Source organism: Tamandua tetradactyla, chromosome 9 (assembly GCF_023851605.1).
Source record: "Tamandua tetradactyla isolate mTamTet1 chromosome 9, mTamTet1.pri, whole genome shotgun sequence".
Lineage (NCBI taxonomy): Eukaryota > Metazoa > Chordata > Mammalia > Pilosa > Myrmecophagidae > Tamandua > Tamandua tetradactyla.
Genome location: NC_135335.1, coordinates 26773830 through 26795885, shown reverse-complemented (window position 1 = coordinate 26795885; position 22056 = coordinate 26773830). Strand labels below are relative to the sequence as shown.

Genomic DNA, 22056 nt, shown 5'->3' with positions numbered 1-22056 from the left:
TGGTACTAATTCTTTCTGGAATGTTTGGTAGAATTCACATGTGAAGCCATCTTGTCCTGGACTTTTCTTTTTGGGAAGCTTCTTAATGACTGATTCAATTTCTTTACTTGTAATTGGTTTGTTGAGGTGATGCCTTTCTAGGAAGTTGTCCATTTTGTCTACATTGTTGTATTTATTAGCATAAAGTTGTTCATAGTATCTTGTTATTACCTCCTTTATTTCTGTGGGTCAGTATTTATTTGCATCCTCTCTCTTCTTCTTTTTGTCAATCTTGCTAAGGGCCCATCAATCTTATTGATTTTCTCATAGAACCAACTTCTGGTTTTACTGATTTTCTCAATTGTTTTCATGTTTTCAGTTTCATTTATTTCTGTTCTAATCTTTGTTATTTCTTTCCTTTTGCTTGCTTTGGGGTTAGCTTGCTGTTCTTTCTCCAGTTCTTCCAAGTGGACAGTTAATTCCTGAACTTTTGCCCTTTCTTCTTTTTTAATATAGGCATTTAGGGCAATAAATTTACCTCTTAGCACTGCCTTTGCTGCGTCCCATAAATTTTGATATGTTGTGTTTTCATTTTCATTTGCCTCAAGATATTTACTGATTTCTCTTGTAATTTCTTCCTTGACCCACTGGTTGTTTAAGAGTGTGTTGTTAAGCCTCCACATATTGGCGAATTTTCTGGCACTCTACCTATTATTGATTTCCAACTTCATTCCTTTATGATCTGAAAAAGTGTTTTGTATGATTTCAGTCTTTTTAAATTTGTTGAGACTCGCTTTGTGACCCAGCATATGGTCTATCTTTGAGAATGATTCATGAGCACTTGAGAAAAAGGTGTATCCTGCTCTTGTGGGATATAATGTCCTGTAAATATCTGTTAAGTTTAGCTTATTTATTGTAATATTCAAATCTTTGTTTCTTTATTGATTCTCTGTCTAGGTGTTCTGTCCATTGATGAGAGTGGGAAATTGAAGTTTCCAGCTATTATGGTAGATGTGTCTATTTCCATTTTCATTGTTTGCACTGTTTGCCTCATGTATTTTGGGGCATTCTGGTTCAGTGCATAAATATTTATGATTGTTATGTTTTCATGTTGAATTGTTCCTTTTATTAGTACATAATATCCTTCTTTGTCTCTTTTAACTGTTTTACATTTGAAGTCTAATTTGTTGGATATTAGTATAGCTATTCCTGCTCTTTTTTGGTTGTTATTTGCATGAAATATCTTTTCCAAACCTTTCACTTTCAATCTATGTTTATCTTTGGGTCTAAGATGTGCTTCCTGTAGACAGCATATAGAAGGATCCTGTTTTTAAATCCATTCTGCCAGTCTATGTCTTTTGATTGGGGAGTTCAATCCATTAACATTTAGTGTTATTACTGTATGGGTAGTACTTTCTTCTACCATTTTGCCTTTTGGATTTTATATGTCATATCTAATTTTCCTTCTTTCTACACTCTTCTCCACACCTCTTTTTTTGTGTTTTTGTATCTGTCTCTAGTGCTCCCTTTAGTATTTCTTACACAGCTGGTCTCTTGGTCACAAATTGTCTCCATGATTTTTTTGTCTGAAAATGTTTTAATTTCTCCCTCATTTTTGAAGGACAGTTTTGCTGGGTATAGAATTCTTGGTTGGCAGTTTTTCTCTTGTAGTAATTTAAATATATCATCCCACTGTCTTCTAGCTTCCATGGTTTCTGCTGAGAAATCTACACATAGTCTTATTGGGTTTCCCTTGTATGTGATGGATTGTTTTTCTCTTGCTGCTTTCAAGATCCTCTCTTTCTCTTTGACCTCTGACATTCTGTCTAGTAAGTGTCTTGGAGAACGTCTATTTGGATCCATTCTCTTTGGGGTATGCTGCACTTTTTGGATCTGTAATTTTAGGTCTTTCATAAGAGTTGGGAAATTTTCAGTGATAATTTCCTCCATTAGTTTTTCTCCTCCTTTTCCTTTCTCTTCTCCTTCTGGGACTCCCACAACACATTTATTTGTGTGCTTCATATTATCATTCAGTTCCCTGAGTCCCTGCTCATATTTTTTCCATTTTTTCCCCTATAGTTTCTGTTTCTTGTTGGATTGCAGATGTTCTGTCCTCCAGTTCACTAATCCTAACCTCTGTCTCTTGAAATCTACCATTGTAGGTTTCCATTGTTTTTTTCATCTCTTCTACTGTACCTTTCATTCCCATAAGTTCTGTGATTTGTTTTTTCAGACTTTCTGTTTCTTCTTTTTGTTCATTCCGTGCCTTCTTCATATCCTCCCTCAATTCATTGATTTGGTTTTTGATGAGGTTTTCCATGTCTCTTTGCATATTCTGAATTAATTGTTTCAGCTCCTGTATTTCATTTGAATTATTGGTTTGTTCCTTTGACCGGGTCATATCTTCAATTTTCCTGGTGTGATTTTTTTATTTTTTGCTGGCATATAGACATTTAATTACCTTAATTAGTTTATTCTGGAGACTGCTTTCACTTCTTTTATCTAGGGTTTTCTTGCTGGATGAATTTGTTGTCTATCTGTTCTTTGACCTTCAGGTCAGCTTTTTCTGGACCTCTAGCTTAGGTTTTGTTTAACAGAGAAGAATTTTTCAGTTCTTGTTTTCTTGTTTCTTGCCCTGCTTGTATGGTGCCTTTTCCCTCCCCACCCTTAGGAGGGTCTATGTAGGTATTATAGACTCCAGCCAGGCTTTCCCGACTAAACTGGCCTCCTATCGGGGGAAGGAGTCACCTGCATCAGTTTTCCCTGCGGGTGAGACCCAGCAGGTTAAAAGACTTTCCTGTGAAGTCTCTGGGCTCTGTTTTTCTTGTCCTGCCCAGTATGTGGTGCTTGTCTGCCTGCAGGTTCTTCCAGCATAAGATGATGCTGCACCTTTAGCTTTGGCAGACTCTCCCTGGTGGGGGCATGGTGGAGACAGAGGAGAGGTTGTAGGCTGGTTTTAATGGCTTCAAATTGCCAAGCCCTGGGGTCTGAATTCCTTGAGGGAGGGATTCCACCTGAGTTGGGCTTCACCCCTCCCTTGGGGAAAGCACAGGTGGGAGACAACCCTGAAAGCAGTCCATTTCTGCCTATGCCTGCGGCAGTTGCAGCCTGAGAAGTCCCACCACTGAATCCGGAGGCAGCCAAGCCTCCATAGAAACACAGCCAAAAAAACCTCTGTTTCCTCCCCTTTCCTCTTTTTCCATTAGCCCAATGAGTGACTTCCATCTTGACCAGGTTCACCTGAGCTGGGGGCCTATGTTTAGTAGTCATAATTTGTTAATTAATGCCACAATTGATGTTTGGTTGGACTCAGCCCCTGCTGCTGTTAGAGTCTCTTTCGTTTCCCCTCTGGGAAGCAGCCTTTGGGGGAGGGGTGCTGGCTGCTGTGGCTTGGGGAACTCACGGTTCTGGGGAGGCTCGCAGCTGGTCCAGCTGGTCCAGACTGGGGTACACTGTGTGTCTGGTCACTGACGTGGCTCTGGAAGCTGTTCTGTACTGTTTCTGGTTATTTAGTAGCTGTTCTGGAGGATGAACTAAAACGCACACATTGCTAAGCCACCCCCGAACAGAGTGGTTTTTATTCCCTTCACTTAGCATCTTCTAAATGTCTAACTGTTCCCTTGTGGGGAGCTCAGGTCTCTGTCTTAACCCTGTGCCATTTTAAAGTGAATTAGGATGGGGTCAGAGGGGATGAGCATTCATTGAGTACCCATATGTGCCCTGCATTATCCCAAACACTTGGAACAACCACAGGAGGCAGGGACCTTTATGGTCCCCCCCAACCTGCAGGTTAGGTTCAGAGAGGCTCTGAGATTTGCCCAAGGGACACAGACCTGAAAATTGAATGACAATGATAAAGTGTGAGGCCTGGGGTTAAACTAATAGTGAGTGCTCATTCCATTGCAGCCCTTACCCTTTCCTACTGCTGTCACTTTGTAAATGCCCTGATTTCATTTTAGAAAGTAAGCTGTTCCAGAAGTCAAGTGCTGGGTTACTTTCTGTCACCTATCACTTACAGTCTCATACCTTGTATTGCACCCCTCATCCTTCATAGCCCATCCTTGAAGGGGCTTCTGGACCAAATGAGCTAGGGGCAGGCACAGGATCCCCCTTGGATGGTGAAGGAATCAAGGTCCCAGATTCTGGCACTGCTCCCAGCACCCAGGTGGAGGGGAGGCTTCAAAAGCTTAGAGCCCAGCAGATTAGAGGCAAAATCCTAGGCTGCCACATTGAGGACTTGTGCAAGGTGACTTTTAGGGTGTCACTTTTTTTTCCTTCCTTTTTTTATTGTATAATATAGCACATATGCAAAGGAAAGAAAGAAAAAAACACTCTTCAACAAGTAGTTACAGGACAGATCCCAGCGTTTGCAATAGGCTACCATACCATCATCTCAGAATTTTCCTTCTAGCTGCTTCAGAATATAGGAGTAGGGTGCCACTTTCAAACTGTCTTTTGAATAGCTAGGTGTTGGTGGCAGAGCAGTCTTTGAAACTGGTTGGCATTCCCTCATCCCAGTTGATTGACTGGTTCTTTTGCTGCCCAGTACACAACTTCTGAACAGTTTTCCAGTCAGGTCCAGGGTCTCGTCTCGTCTCTGGATTTAGAAGATAGGTAGCAGATTTTATAGGAAAAATTCACTCATCCCTCAGCCATTCTTAGTTCTCCTAGAAACTCTTGGCTGCAAATCTGGATTCTTCCAATGTCGCTTTGGTACCCTTGAACCATACAAGTCTACTCCCCCCATCTCCCCATCACTTGTATTTTCCTCAGAGAAGAGAGTAGGACCTGGAGGAGAAACTGGGACCCACATTATCCTGGCTTTCCTGGGTGACTCTAGCCTCTTCACCCTCACTGTGAGTGCACGTGTTTGCCTGTACAGGTGCAGTGAGGCACGCAGCCACCTAGAAGAAACCCCTGGAACACAGAGGCAGTTTTATCACCCAGCAGAACTAGAAAGAGCCATGGGAACCACAGAGTGGGCCCTTTCAGAAAAAGGAGAGGAAGCATTTCAGAAGACAGTAAAAAGTCTTCCACTTCCCAGATTTTAATCAGCTGTCTTGGCGGAAGCAATATTATGGTATTTCTATCCCAGCCAGTGGGTTTGTTTCTGTCTTTGAAACAGCCCCTGAGCCCTGAAAGGTGGGGACAGTCAGGCAGGTTTCATCCCAGCATGGGTTAAAGGCCATCTCCCGCCCCCACCCTCTCCAAATACGGCCATCTCCCAGCCTGCTGCTAGCACAGGAGGAGTGCATGGCACTCCCAGGGATCCTGGCAGTGGCCTCACCATTTGGCTCCCAAACCAGAACCATCTGGTGGAGTGAGAGAAGTGATCATGGTGCCCAAAGAGGCAGGGCTGTCCTCGGCAGCAGCCCCATGCCAGCCAGGTTACCATGTACTGAGCACAGGCACGAGACACTTTGGGGAGTTTAGTCTTCAGAGGAAGAAAATTACAGGCACATTTGACTTTAAAACCCAGCACATCCCTAAATCTACTGTTTCCTCCTTTCTCTTGCCTTCATAAATGTTTCTCCTAGGGACTGCTGGGATTCATTGGTCTGGTCGGGGAGCCAGGGATGGTGGGAGAAAAGGTAAGTTGGTGTTGAGGGGAACAAGGAAACACACAGAGTGTGTGTATTAAATTTCTAAAAAGCTATAGGGAGCAGATTTCAGACCATTCTCCCTTGGCCTCTCTCCTCGCCACCCTCAGATGTCTGGACTCTCAAAGAGCCATAGCCCCTTTTCTCAGCCTCCTCGGGGGTCCTGCCCTGCCCTCCTGACTTCACCCTCAAGCCCATGTGGCTTGGCTGACAACCAGCAAATCGACCTGCTCTGGGCCCCTCATGGCTGCCCACTGGCACCGCTCAGGGTGGTAACAGGGAAGGAGGGGTTTGTCTTGTACAAAAAGGAGCATGCTTCCTTAGGTTGCCTTGTTCATCACCCCAGCTGCCCTTATTTATAGAGGAGAAAACTGAGGCTCATATAGGCAAGGGAACTTGCTCAAAGTCAGCTAAGTAGTAAGTGGCAGAGCTGGGGTTTGAAGCAGGTTCAATGCCAAAAGCCACTCTTTGCCTGGAAAGCCTCACATTGACTCTCAGCTCAAAGCAGCCTATGGCTTTCCATTTCCCACCATCGGTCTCTTTGTGCTTTTCTCTGTGGGGGCCTATCTGACCCCCAGAGCAGACCCATCTGGGAGAGCCAGAAGTACTCCCACTGGACAGAAGGGAAACTAAGGCCCAGAGACAGGAAGTGCCCACCCTCGTCTGGCCCTACCACCCTGGCTTAAGCCCCACTCCTTACCACCCCACTGTCCCAGACCTTCCGGTCTTCTTTTACAGTTAACTTTTTATTTTGAAATAAGGCTAGATTCACAGGCAGTTGCAAAAAATTGTACAGGGAGGTCCTGTGCACCCTCCCCCCAGTTTCCCCCAGTGATACCATCTATGTCGATCATATTACACAGAAAGGCTTTGCGTAGACAAGAAACTTTTATTATTTGTTTTTTTTATTGTGAAAATAACAAGTACAAAAAAGCAATAAATTTCAAAGCACACCACAACAATTAGTTTTAGAACAGATTTCAGAGTTTGATATGGGTTATAGTTCTACAATTTTAGGGTTTTCCTTCTAGCTACAGGAGACTGAAGAATCAGTATAATGATTCAGCAGTTGTACTCATTTGTTAAATCCTATTTTGCTGTTATAACTCCACCTTCTCCTTTGATCTTTCTCCCAATATTTACGGTTATTTGGGCTATGCCAATTCTAAATTTTTTCATGTTGCAAAAGGTTGTCAATAATATGGGATGGGACTAGTTGATGTTCTGGAAAGGCTGACCCCTCTGGGTTTCAGGACTTATCTGGCCTATGAACCCATCTGGAAGTTGGGTTACATAACTGTTGTACAGTAGCAAAACCAACACTGGCCTGCTTTTGTTGCTCAAATATTTCCTGTCCATCTTCATCACCAAACTATTGCCCAATTTGTGCTCTCTGCCAGGTATACTCTTCCCACCTCCACCTGCCTTTCTTGCCTAGATAATTTAATTATCCTTCAACTCTTAGTTGAAACAACATTTGAGGGGGCAGCCTTCCCTAACAACCCCCACACTCAGGTGGGTCACATCTCCTTGTCCCCGTATCATAACATCATAGCACCCTAACCCACTCTCTCACTGCACTTCCCCCAATTTGCATATCTTTTGGTGATTCATGTCCGTCTCCACATTAAACTCAGTGTTTTGCTTCATGTGAGCAGGACTTACTTGTTTCTTCTCACCATTGTGTCTTCAGGGTCTGGCATATAGTTCTGGGCACAGAGTTAGTGCTCAGTAAATATTTGCTGGATGGGTGGATTCAAGTAACAGGGTCTCACAAAATCAAAGCCAGTATTAGAACCCAGAGCTCCTGCCTCCTGGCTTTAGCTCTGTGGGCCATACCCCACCATCTTTGCCCAGTCCAGTTGGGTTGGCCAAGAGAGAAGGAATTATGTCTCCTATCCTCCAGGTTATCATCTAGCTTTGGGTGGAGAGAGGGGTGGGCAGGGGAAGAAATGCCTTTTATTGCCATACCTGCCTCTGTAAGCCCAGTCTAGGGGGTGCCAGGCTTAATGGGAACCACATGATGTAGAGCAGGATCAAAGGGGATAACATAATTAGTGCATCCTTAATCAGGACCATCCTTATCCTCGGGAAACCCACTATAGGGAATGCTGCAGCAGACGTCCAGGCCTCCCAGGACTTGCAGGAGGTCTTGGCTCCTACTGAGTGAAATCCCAGATCCCCACCCACCCCCATCACTTCCCTGGGTGATGCAGCTGGCAGCGACTCTGTAGACCTTGGGAAAGTCTTTGGACCTCTGGAAGGCCCTGTGCTTCCCATACAGTTGCCCTACAGCCATGACCCCACCTTGAATTACTGTCTCCATCACAGGGTGATCAGGGCATGATGGAACCCCCAGGTGCTCCAGGACCCAAGGGGTCAATGGTAAGAAGTAAGTCTGCATCCTCCTGCTCTTTCCTTTCGCAGCCCTGCTCTCTTCCACCTACCTCCACATGCCGCAGGTGCGTAGGATGACCTGCCTTCTCCACCTGGGAAGCTGGACTGCTGTCCTCATGGCCTGGGGTGGCCTGAAGGAGGAAGAGACATGTTCCATGGCTGGTTCCTCCTTTTACTTCTCTCTCTTGATAGGGTCACCCTGGAATCCCAGGTGGTGTCAGGACCTCCGGAGAGCCTGAATCCCCGGTAAGCAAAAGCCCCTGGTGGTCCTTGATCCCGCACCCACTGTCTCATAGGAGTAAGGATTCCAGAACTCAGAGTCAGACAGATCTGAGTTCAAGTCCCAAATCTACCTCTTCCTGGCTATCTTGCCCAGAGAAGGGTATTTCTAAGCTGAATTTCACTCATCTGAAAAATAAGGAAAGTAATCATGCTTATGACAGTGTGGTCATGTAGGTTAACTGAAATAGGCTAATGTTCATTATGTAGTGGTGTTCATTTCACAGGAGCAGCTTGGTCATTAGCACTATTATTGCTTTCATTCATTCATTTACTCAGTATGCAAAGACTGTCTAATATGTGCCTGGGGCAGCTCTAGGAGGTGGGGATGCAACGGTGCACAAGGCAGAGAACAATCCCTACTCTCTTGGAGCTTATATCCTGGGATGGGGAGAGGACCCAGTACATAAGTGATGCCTGCAAAGGAGAAAGCAGAAAGAAGCTGGGCATGCTGGAGACAAATGGGGCTGAGGACAAGAGCCAAGGGGCATTGGGGGTCCTGGTCTTCTTGTGGTGATAGAGGAAGCAGGGATATTCCTGAGGATCTTAAGGCAGAGGGGTAGGTAAAGCTGGGAGGGTTGAGGGAGCAGCCAGGAGCCCCCAGATTATCAGGCCCCTTTCCACACTCCCAAGTGTGAGGTGGAGGGTAGAGAGGGACTCCTCTTACCTGGAGCAGGTGGAGCATAGGGTGCCTCTGCTTCTGCTGATGGAGGGTAGAGACTAGGGCTCAGAGCTAGGGAGCTCACTCAAAGGGAATGGAGGGGTGGGCTTCAGTTGGGGTGCAAAGAAAGGAGCACAGGTCCCTGGCAGGGCTGGGGGAGATGGGGCCACTGACCATTTGAACCCTAGGGAGCTTGTATAGACCCATTCTTGGTGCCAATTCTTCAAACTTCTTCGGGCACCTACTGTGTGCTGGGCCTAGGCTTGGCCCCAGAGGTTAGAAATAGGTCCTGCTCTTGAGATTTTCCTTGTCTAGTGCAGGTATCAGGTATAAACATTTCCTCAGCCATTGACAGACCTTATTGAGCACTGGCTGTGCCCAGGAAGTCTGAACATGAGAACAGTCATTCAAAGAAGGAGGCGCTTAGCTCCAGGAGGGCCGCCAAGCATCCCTGCTGTGGGTGTCTCTCTCTGCCCCCAGCAGTGTTAAGTGCAAAGTTCTCACAGTGCAGAGCTGGGACCATAAGCCAGCTCACTGGACTCCCAGTGACATGGGCTTTCCCATCTTCATGTGGCAGAGGAAAAGGCATGACTAACATGGGGCTTCTGGGACAGGAAGGTGGAGAGGGGACTCTGGGTGAGACAGGATGCAGGAGGGTTCTAGCCAGTGGGGCCAGCATGGCAGGCCACCGTCAGCCCACCCAGTCCAAAAGCTGCTGTACAGCTCCTCTCCCCAGAGTTTGCAGGAACCTACATTTCAGTACCTGGGGCCCAGTTGGTATTTCTGGAGCCAGAGTGATTAAAGCCTGTTTTGGTTTGCTAAAGCTGCCAGAACAATATACCAGAAATGGGTTGTCTTTTTCAATGGGGATTTACAAATGAACAGATCTAAGGCCATGAAAATGTCTGTATTAAGGCATCAAGAAGATGATACCTTCTCTGAGAAAAGGTCACTGGCATCCAGGGCTCCTCTGTCACCTGGGAAGCACATGGTGAGTTCTGCTGGTCCTTTTCTGGGTTCTGGTTTCAGTGGCTTTCTCTCTTAGCTCCTGTGTATCCTTGCTGTTTCTCCCGGGTTGTTTCTCTCTGATCTCTCAGGACTTTTTAATGTCTTTTATCCTCTTCACAAAGGACTCCAGTAAAGGATTAAGACCCATCTTGATTGGGCTGGGTCACATCTCAATTGAAGTAACCTAACCAAAAGGTTCCATCCACAAAGGTTCTGTCCCCATAAGAATAGATTAAGGCAACATGGTCTTTTCAGGGGTACATTGCAGGTTCAAACCAGTGCAAAGCCAATCAGTCTTGGATCCCAGAGCAGGGCCGAGGCCTGCTACAGGGATGCCTGTGGTGTATCATCAAACTCTAGCTCCTGTGCCCAGTGCTTGACCTCCTTGGGTCTCAGACTCCCCATTTGTCCAGTGGGAGATGGAAGAACTGGAAAGGAGTGGCCAGAGTAAAATGGAAGGCCAGTGGGAGATGGGAGAACTGCAGGTCGAGATATTCAGGCCAGCACAGAAGGAAAGGGCAGCCCTCCTCTGTCCCTTACCTAATAAGCCCTGCCACAGCTCAGCTGACCTTGCCACCACTTCCCCATTCCTCAATCATGAGGAGTTTCATCTAAATACAAACATCTCTGTCTGATAGTCCCCAGCCCAGCTGAGATGATCTATAGACCTGCCTTCCTGGCTCCCACTGTATGGCCTTGAGAGAGTTCTTCTCAGATGGCCTCAGTGCTTCCATCTGTTCAGTGGGTTAGCTCCGACTTGATGGAATCAGGTAGCCACCTGCTGCTTTCTAGAATGGAAGCAGGAAAGCAGGAGGTCCAGAAAACCGACATCACAATCAGGCATGTAGGTTCAAATCCTGATGCTTCTACTTACTGGCTATTTGATTTCTGGTAATGTTCATAGCTTCCCTGAGCCTCGGTCTCCTTTTCTCTAAGTCAACACCATAACCACCTTCATGATGAGATTGTTGCGAGAAAGAAATGATAGTGTGCATGATGTAAAGCTTAGCATGCTGTATATAATTGCTTGTTGAGTAGTAATAGTGGGTACCATTACTATTTGCTAGATATACTAGATATGCTCGTTACTTATTTTTAATGGGACTCAAAGTGACATTTCTGATGATTCTGTTCATGTGACTAGCATTTTCCCACTTTTCCTATCATTTTAGTGCCCATGTCCTCACATAGTCCACAGAGGTCAGTGGAGATTATTGTTCCCTTGATTGTGGGGAGGGGAGGGCTCAGGTTCTGGTGCCTGCCCGGGGCCACCTGATAGCCAGAGCTGGGTCTGGCGTTGGATTTCTCACCTTCTCCCCCTTTGAGATAGCTGAAAGCTACCCTTTACTGAGAAACTTCCAGGTCATTTAATTCTTCTAGCAACTCTAGGAGGGAGGCACTCAGCTCATCCCCATTTTATAGATGATAAAACTGATGCCCAAAGAGTTTAGGTAGCTCACCTGCAGTCACACAGTTAGTAAGCAGCAGGGCTGGGATTTGAACCCAGGCTCCCTGGCACTACTTCCTGCTCTTTTGATAAAATCAGAGCTGCCTTCTTATTGGGCTGAGCTGGGGTCCACACCCTGCTGGGCTGAACTGAAGAGGGGTCTGGACCCTTCACATCATCCTGCTGCCAGGGGTCTTCTGCTGGGTGGCAGGGGCTGTGTCTGCACCTCTCAAGGCTATGGGAAGAGGGAAATGAAAGCAGTAAGAAATTTTTCCAAGAAGCCAATGGTGCTGAGCCTCTCCCTGGTACTCAGTGGGAGGCAGGGCTGTATCTTCCTTGATGCTGAGCTGGGAGTGGCCCACAGCCATCCAGGGGACCTGGCTCTGTCGGGCGGAATGGACATACTGTTCCATGTCCATGGCTGGGCCTAGAATAGAGACAGCTAGGAGTCTGTTTCTTCCCTTTGCCACTGTCTCTACCTCTCCACCCGTCATCTGTCCTCTTCATCTTTTCATGAGTTTGTTGATTCAACTGATTCCTAAATATTGGCCATTTGCCTGTGCTGGGCCAGATGTGGAGAGTTCAGAGAAGAACAAGCCAGCCCTTTTGAAACTTCCTTCTCTCTCTGTCCCCACTGGCCCCCCTTGCTCCTGGTCTTGTCATTCCTTCATCAAACCTTGATACCAGGGCATCTTCTCTGGGCAAGGTCTGTTCCCTTTTCTTTGTCTCCTGCTCCCACTTCTCTGCACAACTCCCCCTCTCTCCCTATCCTTTATCGCCTCCCACCCCACAATGCATGCCTCCCCCTCTGCTCCCCAGGCTTTCTCAGGTTGTGTTCTGGGCTCTCCCTCCTCTGCCCCCAGGGCTTTTTCTGCCCTGGTTGGGGCTTTATGGATGCCTTTAAGGTTAGATACAGGGTGAGAGTGGGTGTGTATGGCAGATACTTGGGTCATTGCATTATCCTTGCTGATGGGAGAGAAACAGGGAAGTGGGAATTGGAGGTGACTTTTTGTCAGGTGTGTCATTGATGTTGACTTTGAGATGAAAAAGGGAATGGTTCACCGAGGGAGACTTCTCCCCACTACCTGAATTCCCAAGAAAAGTTGAGGCCCACCCTATCTACTCCTGCACATTGGGGCAGCACACACAGTGCTTCCTCTAGTACCCAGGGGTTGTGGCTTGAGAGCTTCTTTCCCTGCTGGTCCAAGTGTCACATCCTCCCACCTAGAGGCGGCTGAGGCAGGACAACCCATTCAGGCATTTCCCCCCAAGCTCCCAGCCCCAGCATTGTGCTCACTCCCTGAAAAGGGACTTCTCCAAAGACTTTCTTCTCCCCATAGGGTCCTCCAGGATCTCGAGGCCCACCAGGCATGAGGGGAACAAAGGTACTTCGGGTAAGTCAGGCCCTGCCCCAGGGCTGGAACTGACAGGGGCACCCTTGGAATGGGGCTGCCTGCTGTGGGCCACCCCCTGGTCCATGCACCCGCCTCCATGGTCTGTGGCTTTCACAGTGCCAGGCAATGGCTCATCTGCACCTGGTTCTGAGCCTGGGCACCCACCCATCTTTCCAGCCATTTCTCACACTAGGCCTTGCCATCCAGTGAGCACAGATGGGTTTCCTGGTACAAGAGCTTTGCTCATTTGTTTGTTCATTCATTCATTCATTCATTCATTCAACTACCATAAATTTAGCACTTACTATGTGCCATACACTATTGTAAGCACTGTATATATCAAGGAAAATGGGACAGACAGGCACCTTTGTAGATAATACAGTAAAGCGTTGTCAGCACCGCTGATGTGATGGAAGCATGGGCAACTTGGGAGCCCAGAGAAGGCACCTCACCTCAGGGACACGTCCAGAAAATGGCAATTCTTAAGCTGATGCCAGGTTCTAGGCAGACGGACTTGTAGAGAATATGTCCTAAGCTGAGTGGAGGTGTATATGTTTAGGGGTCTGTTCCTCAGAGGGATGAAGGGCAGGGGATTAGCAGACACCAAGCCAGGCAGGATCTCACAAGCCATGGCAAGCCTATGGGCTATGTTACTAGAGTAGTGGGGAGCCACAGAGGGTTTTAAGCAAGGGCTGGCCTAGCACAATGGCTAGAGGTGATACATGTGGCAGCCATTGTCCATCCACATGCATTAGTTCATTTAATCCTCAACACTGCCCTGTAATGTTGGTGCTATTTATGTCCTTAGCTATGTAATGACAGAGGAAGAAACTAGTGCCCAGAGAGGTTAAGTCACTTGTGTCAGGTTTACAGCTAGAAAGTGGTCTGCCTGGGATTTGAACCCAGGGAATTCTGGCTGTTTTCCATACTGAGTCCAGCCTTACTTGTAGTCATGCAGAAAGGGCTGATGGAGTGGTTTCCTGCCCCCAGTGTGGGGTATATGTGCCACACCATGCAGCCTTGGTATAAGGAGGAAATAAGATGGGGCAGGTAGAGCAGGCAGCCTCGGCCCGATATCCAAGCTCCGTATTTGGGATCTGTGATCATTATTTTCCACTGGCTCTATTTCAAGTGGTATTATATCTTCCCCTGAACCAGATGGCCCAAGCAGCCAGCCAGGGTGATGGGCGATTAAAAGGCAATCCTCGGGCCTGGTGGGGCCCCTTCCTGTGCCCATGTCCCCTGTGTCCCTGGGAGTGGGCTGAGGCCCATGGAGTGGGTAGCTGAGATCCCTCTGAACTTATGTACATTCCCTCCTGCCCCAGAGAGTTGCATTAGCACCAGCCCCCAGCCCAGATGCTAGGCTTGGGCCTCCCTCAGCTCTTGGGGCTCCCCCCACCCCACTCCCCACCCCTTTCCCATAGTGGCTTGAGGAACGTATCTCCTGCTTGAAGAAGCCCAAGTTCCCAGCCACTTCAAGGTCTCCAGGGTCAGGGAGCAAGCTTCAGAAACTCAATCTCCTGCTCCTTCAGGATTCAGCAGAAGTGCAACACCCCAGAACCCCCCAAAACAGATTATCCCTGGCCACTTCATGGGTGAGGTCATTGAGGGCAGGGGGCTGGAGAAGCATCCATTGTGCCTGTGAAAGCTCAGTCTGGACAAGTCTCCGTGTAGCTCCTGGCCTACCTGTGACCTGGGCAAGGCCTTGTAGCATTAGGGGCTTCAGTTTCTCTGCATTAGGAAGGCCCTGCCTGCTCCTCTGCCTATTCAAGAGGTGGCCTCTGCTACCCTCAAATTTCCCCATTCCCTTCCTGGGAAAAATGAGTGCTAAGAGGTTGAAGCCAGGGGCTGGGTGGGACCTCAAACCCTTAGACCCTGGTGGGACTGCCAGCTAGAGCTGGAGCTCAGCAGCTGCAGCGGAAGGTGCATGCATTCTGGGGCCAGACAGGCCCATGGGTAAGTCCTAGCCTCTTGAGTTACCAGCTGTGGAACCTAAGATTAGTTTGTTGGCCTCTGAGACTTTCTCCTGTCTGTTCAGTGGTTGACTTTGATTCCTCCATCTGGGAGAGCTGTAAGGATTTGGGGATTGAAATGCTTGAGACTCACCTCAGCTCCTGTGAGTGAGGATGAGAACTCAGCAGAACTGGCCTCGAATCCCAGCTTCTCCCCTTTGACCTCAGGCACCTGGCTTCCCCTGTCTAAACCTCTGGTTCTCCCTCTGAAATGGGTCAGTAACAACCAATCTCATCATGGTCGTGGGGATTAAATCACTGAACAAGTGCCTTGCATGCAGTAGGTGCTGTGTACATGTTCATTCCCTCTCATTCATCTAGTTCTTTGCTACAAAATTAACTGTCCTGGGCAGGAAATCAGGTTTGGCTGAATCTTTCCTGTGAAGCCTGACTGGTGGGGAGCCCCAGCCATGATTGCAAACATCTTTCCAGCGGAGTGGATTCAATAGGGCAGGCATATGACTTTGATTGAGACTTAGGCCTTCCTCCAGAGGGGCAGGCTGGCCCGTGTTCACTGGTAAAGGAGGGGGCAGGCCTGGGGGACACCCAGTGTGAATGTCAACTGGTCAAAGCAAGGATTAGTGTCAAAGGCTCCCTCACTCCTTACCCTGCCATGCAGCTTGGGAGAGATGGTGGCTGGTGGTCCCACTGCTTCCACTTCCCTCCAGACATGAAAGATTAGTCCTGTTGTCCTTCCAAGCTAGACCCTGGCCTCTCCATGAGCTCTCGTGTGCTCCCAGGTAACAGGGACATTAGAGGTTGTCTTCTCCAATACCCTGCTCCTCCCAGCAAACTTCCTCATCTGCTCTAGGCCCTGAGTTGCTTACACCCACTGATGGGCTACTCACTTCCATACCAATAAACAGTGTCAGTAGTGGTGTGAAGAAAAACAACAGACATCCTACAAACTTGGACTCAAATTCTGGCCCCTCCACTTATCAGCTGTGTGGCCATGGACAAGTTCACTTGTATCCTGAGCCTTTTTCCTCATTGACAAAATGAAGACAATTGTTTTCACTATTATTGCTCACATGACCTTTCTCCCACAATGGCTTTCATTTATAAGATAAACAAGATGCTGTGAGATTTTGGGCTGAGTTCTTGAAGCTTCTATGCCTTGCTCTTCTTCCAGAGCCGTGACTCTCCAGGGAAGTTTATACCTCTGCTAAGGCAGTAGAGACAGCCAGGGCCACAAGGCATCTCTCAGGACAGCAGGGCTGCCTGCCCATCAGCTTAGACTCTGCCCCAGTCCCCATGACCACGACAGACCCACCACTATCCAACTCCATCTCAGCCAGGCCTGTGTCCATGGTCTGACAGTGTCCAGCTGAAAGGACACAGGTACTTAATTCAGTCAGAGACTGAGGCCCAGAGAGGTAATGTGGCTTTCCCAAGGTCACACAGCAAGTTTCTGGCAGAACCAGGACTTGCACCCCAGCATTCAAATGACCATTAGGATTGGCCTGTTTGAATGTTGAAACTCATCTTGAACCTGCCAATTCCACAAAGCATATTAGAAGCTGCCTATTCTGAGGAAGGGACTAATATGAGATTTGCCAAGCCGAAATCCTCTGTATCCCTGGGGAGCCTGCAACCTCCTCGGACAGAACCAGGCAGGACAAGAACCAGTCATTATTAAGCATTAACTGTATGCCAGGTACCGACCAAGCTGCCCACTTTTTGTGCATTTGAGTTTGTGACTTTGTCTTCCCATTTCAGAGATGAGATAACTGAGGCACCATCTATCTCCTGAGCATCCATGGGTGTGCCTAGTGCTGGTCCCTTGGTAGACCCTGCCCTCAGCCTGGAAGCACTCAAGAAAGGCTCCAAGCTGAACCACTGGCCTCAGTCCAGGGTCCCTTGGCTCATTCAATAAATGAGGCATTATTTAAGGCTGTGGTGGGCAGTTGAAGTTCTGAGAGTCCCAGGTAGCTAATAAGTAGAATTTTCATCTTTTTTTTCCATTCAGTTATTAATTGAAATATCCCATATTCGATTTAAATAGAAAATTTCGTTGTTCCATTTTTAAATGGCTTTTTTCCTGGGTCATTTCCTCATACCTCATTGTGTCGCTCACATGCCCAGGGTCTTCCCCAGGCCCCTAGCCCATGGGAGGGCTGCACGGAGCCCCAGGTTCCCAGGCTGAGGTGGGCCAGCCTCTCTCACACGAGCCTCTTTGTCTCCCCAATACGGTCTCTACTGAGTACTCACAACCAACACCCCACTCTTCTCTGCAGGGCATTTTCCAGGACACCCACCCCAATGTACCCCTGTGGGGGTCCTGTAAAGGGGCACGGGGGCAGTAGGTGGACCCCGGGGTGGGGTGGAGCACTGACTGATAGTGTGCTAAGTGACCTGGAACAAGTCACTGCCCTTGGCTGGGCCTCCGTGTTCCCATCTGTGCAGTGGGGAGAGGATGGGATCCACCTGCTGGGGCATCCTCTCCGGGATCCACCTGCTGGGGCATCCTCTCCAGGCTCCAGCCTCCAGGGAATAGCTGCCCAACTCCTGCTCCTGGCCATGGGCATGCCCATCCTCACATCAGCTCCTCCAGTGTGAGCTGGGCCATGCTTCTGGTTACATCGAGACCCTCCCCAGGTCCTTCTCTGTGAGGTCCCCCCAAGGGCTGTGGCCCACATACCTGCTCCAACCCCTGTGCTCTGGGAGGAGCCTCTGTAGCGGAGTCTGGAGACCTGGCTGTGGGGGCTTGAACAGGTACCTCTCGGCTCAGGCCCTCAATTTCCGTGCCTGGGTTGGCTGACTGACACCTGCGGCACCCGTGAGCAGGATTGGGCAGGCTCTGGCCTCCTCCTACAGTGCAGGGCCTCCCCTGAGTCCACCCGGGCTGTGCCCTCTGCAGAGTCATCTCAGCAGGCACTTGCTCAGGGTGATCCACCTCAGGGTGGGGGCTGCCAGGAAGTGAAGGAGGAGACAGCCCCTGTTCTCAGCTGCAGGTGGCCCCCTTATGCCCACTGTGCTAACCCCTTCTTCTATTCCAGGGTCCCCAAGGACCAGATGGAACAGCTGGGGAGCCCGGGTCCAGGGGCCTCAAGGTACCGACCCCCATGGCCTACCCTGCCATCCACCACAGCCTCCAGGAACTCAGCACCCTAGGACCACACCTGCCTCAACCCTGGGACTCTCCAGGGTCTTGCAAGGCCTCGGGGCCAGGTCCTGAGAGTGCTCCCTCCACTCCTGGCCCCCTGGCAGGCACAGAGCATGGGGATGGGGAGAATGAGTGCAGAGAATGAAAGCAAGAGTGAAAGTGATGTGAGAGCAAAAACAGAAGTGAGAGTAACGGGAATCCCATGGGACCCCTTATCCCTTCCCCAGAATCCCTGAGGGCAGAGACAGACTTTGGCAGCCTCAGCAGGGTTGGAATCCTTGGTTCTCACCACTGCCCTTTGTGGTTTTCCACATGCACAGTGGGGAAAGGGCTGGACGCTGTGACCCAGGGCATCCTGTCATCTCCCCGGGGGGTGGGAGTGGGATAAGGTCCCTTCCCTGGGTAGGGTCTATTCTCACACCTTTCTGCCCTTCACGTGCTTTGCTGTCTGCAGGGTCCTCCAGGACCCCAGGAAAGGCCGGGCCAGCCTGGGCAGCAGGTACCTCCCCAGGTCCCCTCCAGCTTGCTGCTTGGTAATCTGTGTCTCTCAAGCCTTCCATGGCTTTTGGCCTCTAACAACCCCCAATATGCTTCCAGGGCACAGTCGGCAAGTGAGGGGACATGAGCTCCCGAGGCTTTCCTGTAAGTACCCTCAGTTTTTGGAATTCTCTTTGTGGGGCTTTGGGGAACATTGCAGTCACTTTACTCAGGCTCCCAGAGACTCTAGTTGTCCCCCCCCTGCCCTGCCTTGACTGCCCTCCCACTCTGGGTCTCAGACTCCCCTTCTATCAGCCTGGGGCAGGCAGAGCAGGGGTCAGACCTGAGTACCCTGTAGTGGGTTTGACTGGGGCCAGTGGGACAGGCAGTGCAGAAAGCCATGGAAGGACTGTGGTCACCTTTGTCATGGCTCTGCATGGCATCCAGGGTCCCTCGGGCCCCCTAGGCACCAAGAGCCTCCCAGGAGAATGGGTTAGGGCTCTCCCCCTCCCTTCTTTGCATCTTTGCCCCTGGCAGGCTGTTGCAGAAAGGCCACCCATCAGGAGGAATGGCCCAGATGGTGAGACAAGGAAAGGAGTTGTAGAGGGACAGTGCAGGGTCTCCCCTGCCCTGATGGGCAGGTTTCTGAGGGCGGCAAGGGCACTGCACAGGGAGCTCACTAGAGAGGTAGCTGGTTTGAGTTTAAGCTCTGCCTGCCTTCCAGGCTCTGTTATCTCTCCAGCAAAATGGGGGTAATTGCCTCTGCCTTGCCATTCTGTCATGAAGATTAGATGAGAAAACGTACATAGAGTGTAGCACAGTGTGAGAGGCAGAGGGAACAGTGTATGTCAGGTCTCTAAGGGATGGAGGGAAGGAGGATGAGAATGAGCTAACAAGCTGATAGGGAAATAAAAAGAATTGAGTATGGCTGGAGTGGCGAGAGCAAGGCAGCAGAGAAGACAGAAGGAGGGTGCAGGGACCCATGGAAAACCGTGGAGATAGGTTGCTTTTTATCTCAAGGGCAATGGGGAGCCATTGAGTGTTCAAAACAGAAGGCGTGACCTGACCAGCTTGAGCTGCAGCAGACCCCCTTGTGAAGGATAAATCTGAGAGGGAGCCCCCAGGTCTCTGGGAGACCCGTGAGAGGCTGCAGAGGCAGGCAGGGCTGGGCTGGTGGAGCTGGAGGTGGGGAGGAGGAGAGGGAGTCTTGATGGACTTTGGAGGAGATGTCCCTGACAGGGCAGGTGGAGGAGAGAATCCCATCCGCAAGTGCCACTGCTTCATCCATGCATCCTGAGGTCTGGAGGAGCCACTTTTTTCCTTTGGATTTGACCTGGCGGTGGGGGGGTGGGGTGGAGGAGCTGTCTGGAGAGGTGCTGCCATGAAAAGGCAATCCAGGCACAAGGAACAGTGAGCAATGTTCAGAACTAGAAGGTTTCTGACCAGGGAAGGGCCTATAGGGGAGTGTGCAGAATGGACTGGATGGCATCAGATGGAGGCGAGTGAGGAGAGGGAGCAACAGACACCGTGACACTTAGTGTGCTGGGGAGCAGGAGCCCTGGGCAATGTGAGCCCTCTCCCTCATCCATCCCTCCAGGCTGGCTTCTCCCACCTTACTGTGTGTCTGTCTGTCTGTCTTCTAGGGTGCCCAGGGCCTGCAGGGCCCAATCAGCCCTCCAGGAGAGATGGGACCCAAGGTGAGAGCCAAGAAGCCCTTGTTAGTCCTGTGCTGCTGCTGCTGCTGGGTCCCCAGCCCTCCTCAGGGCTCCCTGTCTGCCATTTCCTGTCCTGGCTGGGGAGGGGGTCATGTCCTGTGGGTCCTGTGGGTGCACAGAAAGACAGTAGATCCACCCTGATGACACAGGGCAAGGAGCTGGGCTGCCTGGTCCCAGGGGGCATTGGATGTAATGCAGTGGAGCCAAAACACTCACAGGAGGGTGGCATTACCTGTTTTTGGCACCATGGAAAACAGCATGTCCCGTCACTCCCCCCCACTCTGCTCACCATACAGAGACACACACTGTCTGCTAGGACTTCACCCGATCACAGAGGTCTGACCTTGGAATGGGGCCTCAGACACTGCTGACTGATCCACAGGAGAACACTGAGCCCAAGGGGGAGATGGAGTTGCACTAGGGCTGCAGCCATGCCCTGTGATAACTCAGGTCCCTTCCCACCCTCACCATCTCGGTCTGGCTGCAGAGGGAAGGGCTGGAAGCTCTCAGCTCTCATGAGCACTGCATGTTTTGGCCTCCTCCCCATCATTATGTGAATCATGAAATTTTCCTCCCTGTCCTTGCCAAGGGGCTCCTAATGTGGTGGCCCCCTTGTCCCAGCTCCAAGCTCTGGGAGCCTGAGGCCTGCTTCTAGCTCTCTGTCTCTCCTGCTGGGTGAACTGAGGCACATCTCTTACCCTCTCTGGGCACGTTATCCTCTCACTGACTGCCAAGCATCAGCCCTCTCTCCAAGAGTGACTAGTGCTAGTCACTTGCAGGGACCACTGGGTGCAGTGGGAGAACCGGGCCCTCCTCGGGAAGCAGGCATGAAGGTAAGCTGGGATGAAAGAGGAGAAAAATGACTTGTTGAAACCAGCTCCCAGCTGGCAGCTCTGTCCTTCCCATGGAAGAGAAACAGGTCATTTTTTGCCTGGGATAATGGGTTCTCTGTGCTCCTGGCAGGGAAGCGGGGCCTGGCAGTGGCCACAGCGACTGTGCAGCCAGCATGAAGCCCCCACCCCTGCCCCCTGCCCCCTGCCCAGCAATGTTTTCTCTGGCACCACCTCTCCCTCCACGCTGGGGCAGCCTGCCTCCTGCCTTAGTGATACCATCTGCATTTCAGCACTGATACTCCTCATTAGCTGCCAGGAAACAGGCACCTATTGATACCTGGGCTCCAGGAAGAGCCCCTCCCTTTTCTGCTGTTGGAAGTGGACACTGCTCCCCATCCAGACTCCAGGAGCCCATGAGTGATGCTGGTCTGAGGGTGCTGTTGAAGGAGAGTGCAGGGGGGCCAGTCAGGGGCTATAACACATGCAGCACATCACTCCCTTCTGTGCCTGAGTCTCCTTGCCATTCAGAGAGGGACTTGGCTTAGTCCTAGAATCTTCTGCTCAGACAAAAGTGAAGGAAACCACTCCATGTATAAAATAGATGTAAGTGGGGTTATTCCCATTGTCGCAAGACTTGGAGCTCAGTGCCCACCTCCACCTTGTTCCCACAGTCACCAGCAGGAGACAGGGCTTGGAGATCCCTACAGAGTTGTTGTGTAAATATAGAAAAAATGTGTAATATAGAAAAAAATACTTAAAACTATGCCATGTATTAACTGTAATGACAGCATTGCTGATGATGATGAGGAGGAAGACGTTGATGAAATTGATGCAATGATGTGATGTTGATGTTGATGTTGAAAGTGATGATGATGATGTCAGAGGTATTGATGATGATGGTGTTGATGGCCCTGATGATCCTTCTGCTCTGGCATGGGAGAAGGACATGGCTAGGACTGACTTGGAATGGATCTGTGGTTGAGATTTTTTAATAAAAATGGAAAGAGGTGGCTCGGGCTGGCTATGGCCCCGTCCAGATGGATTTATATTGGCTTCTCCTAGGTGACTTTGGACCTCTGGGCATCCCTGGTGAGCAGGGCCTCATTGGGCAGTGGGTAAGTTTAAGCAAAATCATTCTCCCTGGAAAG

General features: G+C 49.7%; 1 protein-coding gene across 4 annotated transcripts in view; it reads left to right on the top strand.

Moving 5' to 3' along the window:
- LOC143646857 (uncharacterized) overlaps positions 1-22056 on the top strand; it is a 90157-nt gene that overhangs the window by 56546 nt on the left and 11555 nt on the right. The window contains exons 9-13 of one of the 4 annotated variants that reach the window (XM_077116266.1): positions 5517-5570; positions 7911-7971; positions 9832-9907; positions 12712-12765; positions 17777-17891. In XM_077116266.1, coding sequence (XP_076972381.1) covers positions 5517-5570; positions 7911-7971; positions 9832-9907; positions 12712-12745 — 225 coding nt within the window. In that variant the 3' untranslated portion in view covers positions 12746-12765; positions 17777-17891. Of the gene's footprint in view, positions 1-5516; positions 5571-7910; positions 7972-8168; positions 9908-12711; positions 12766-17776; positions 18526-20003; positions 20058-21970; positions 22024-22056 lie in introns of those variants that run through there. The other 3 variants (XR_013157670.1, XR_013157672.1, XR_013157671.1) reach the window with 3 other exon arrangements.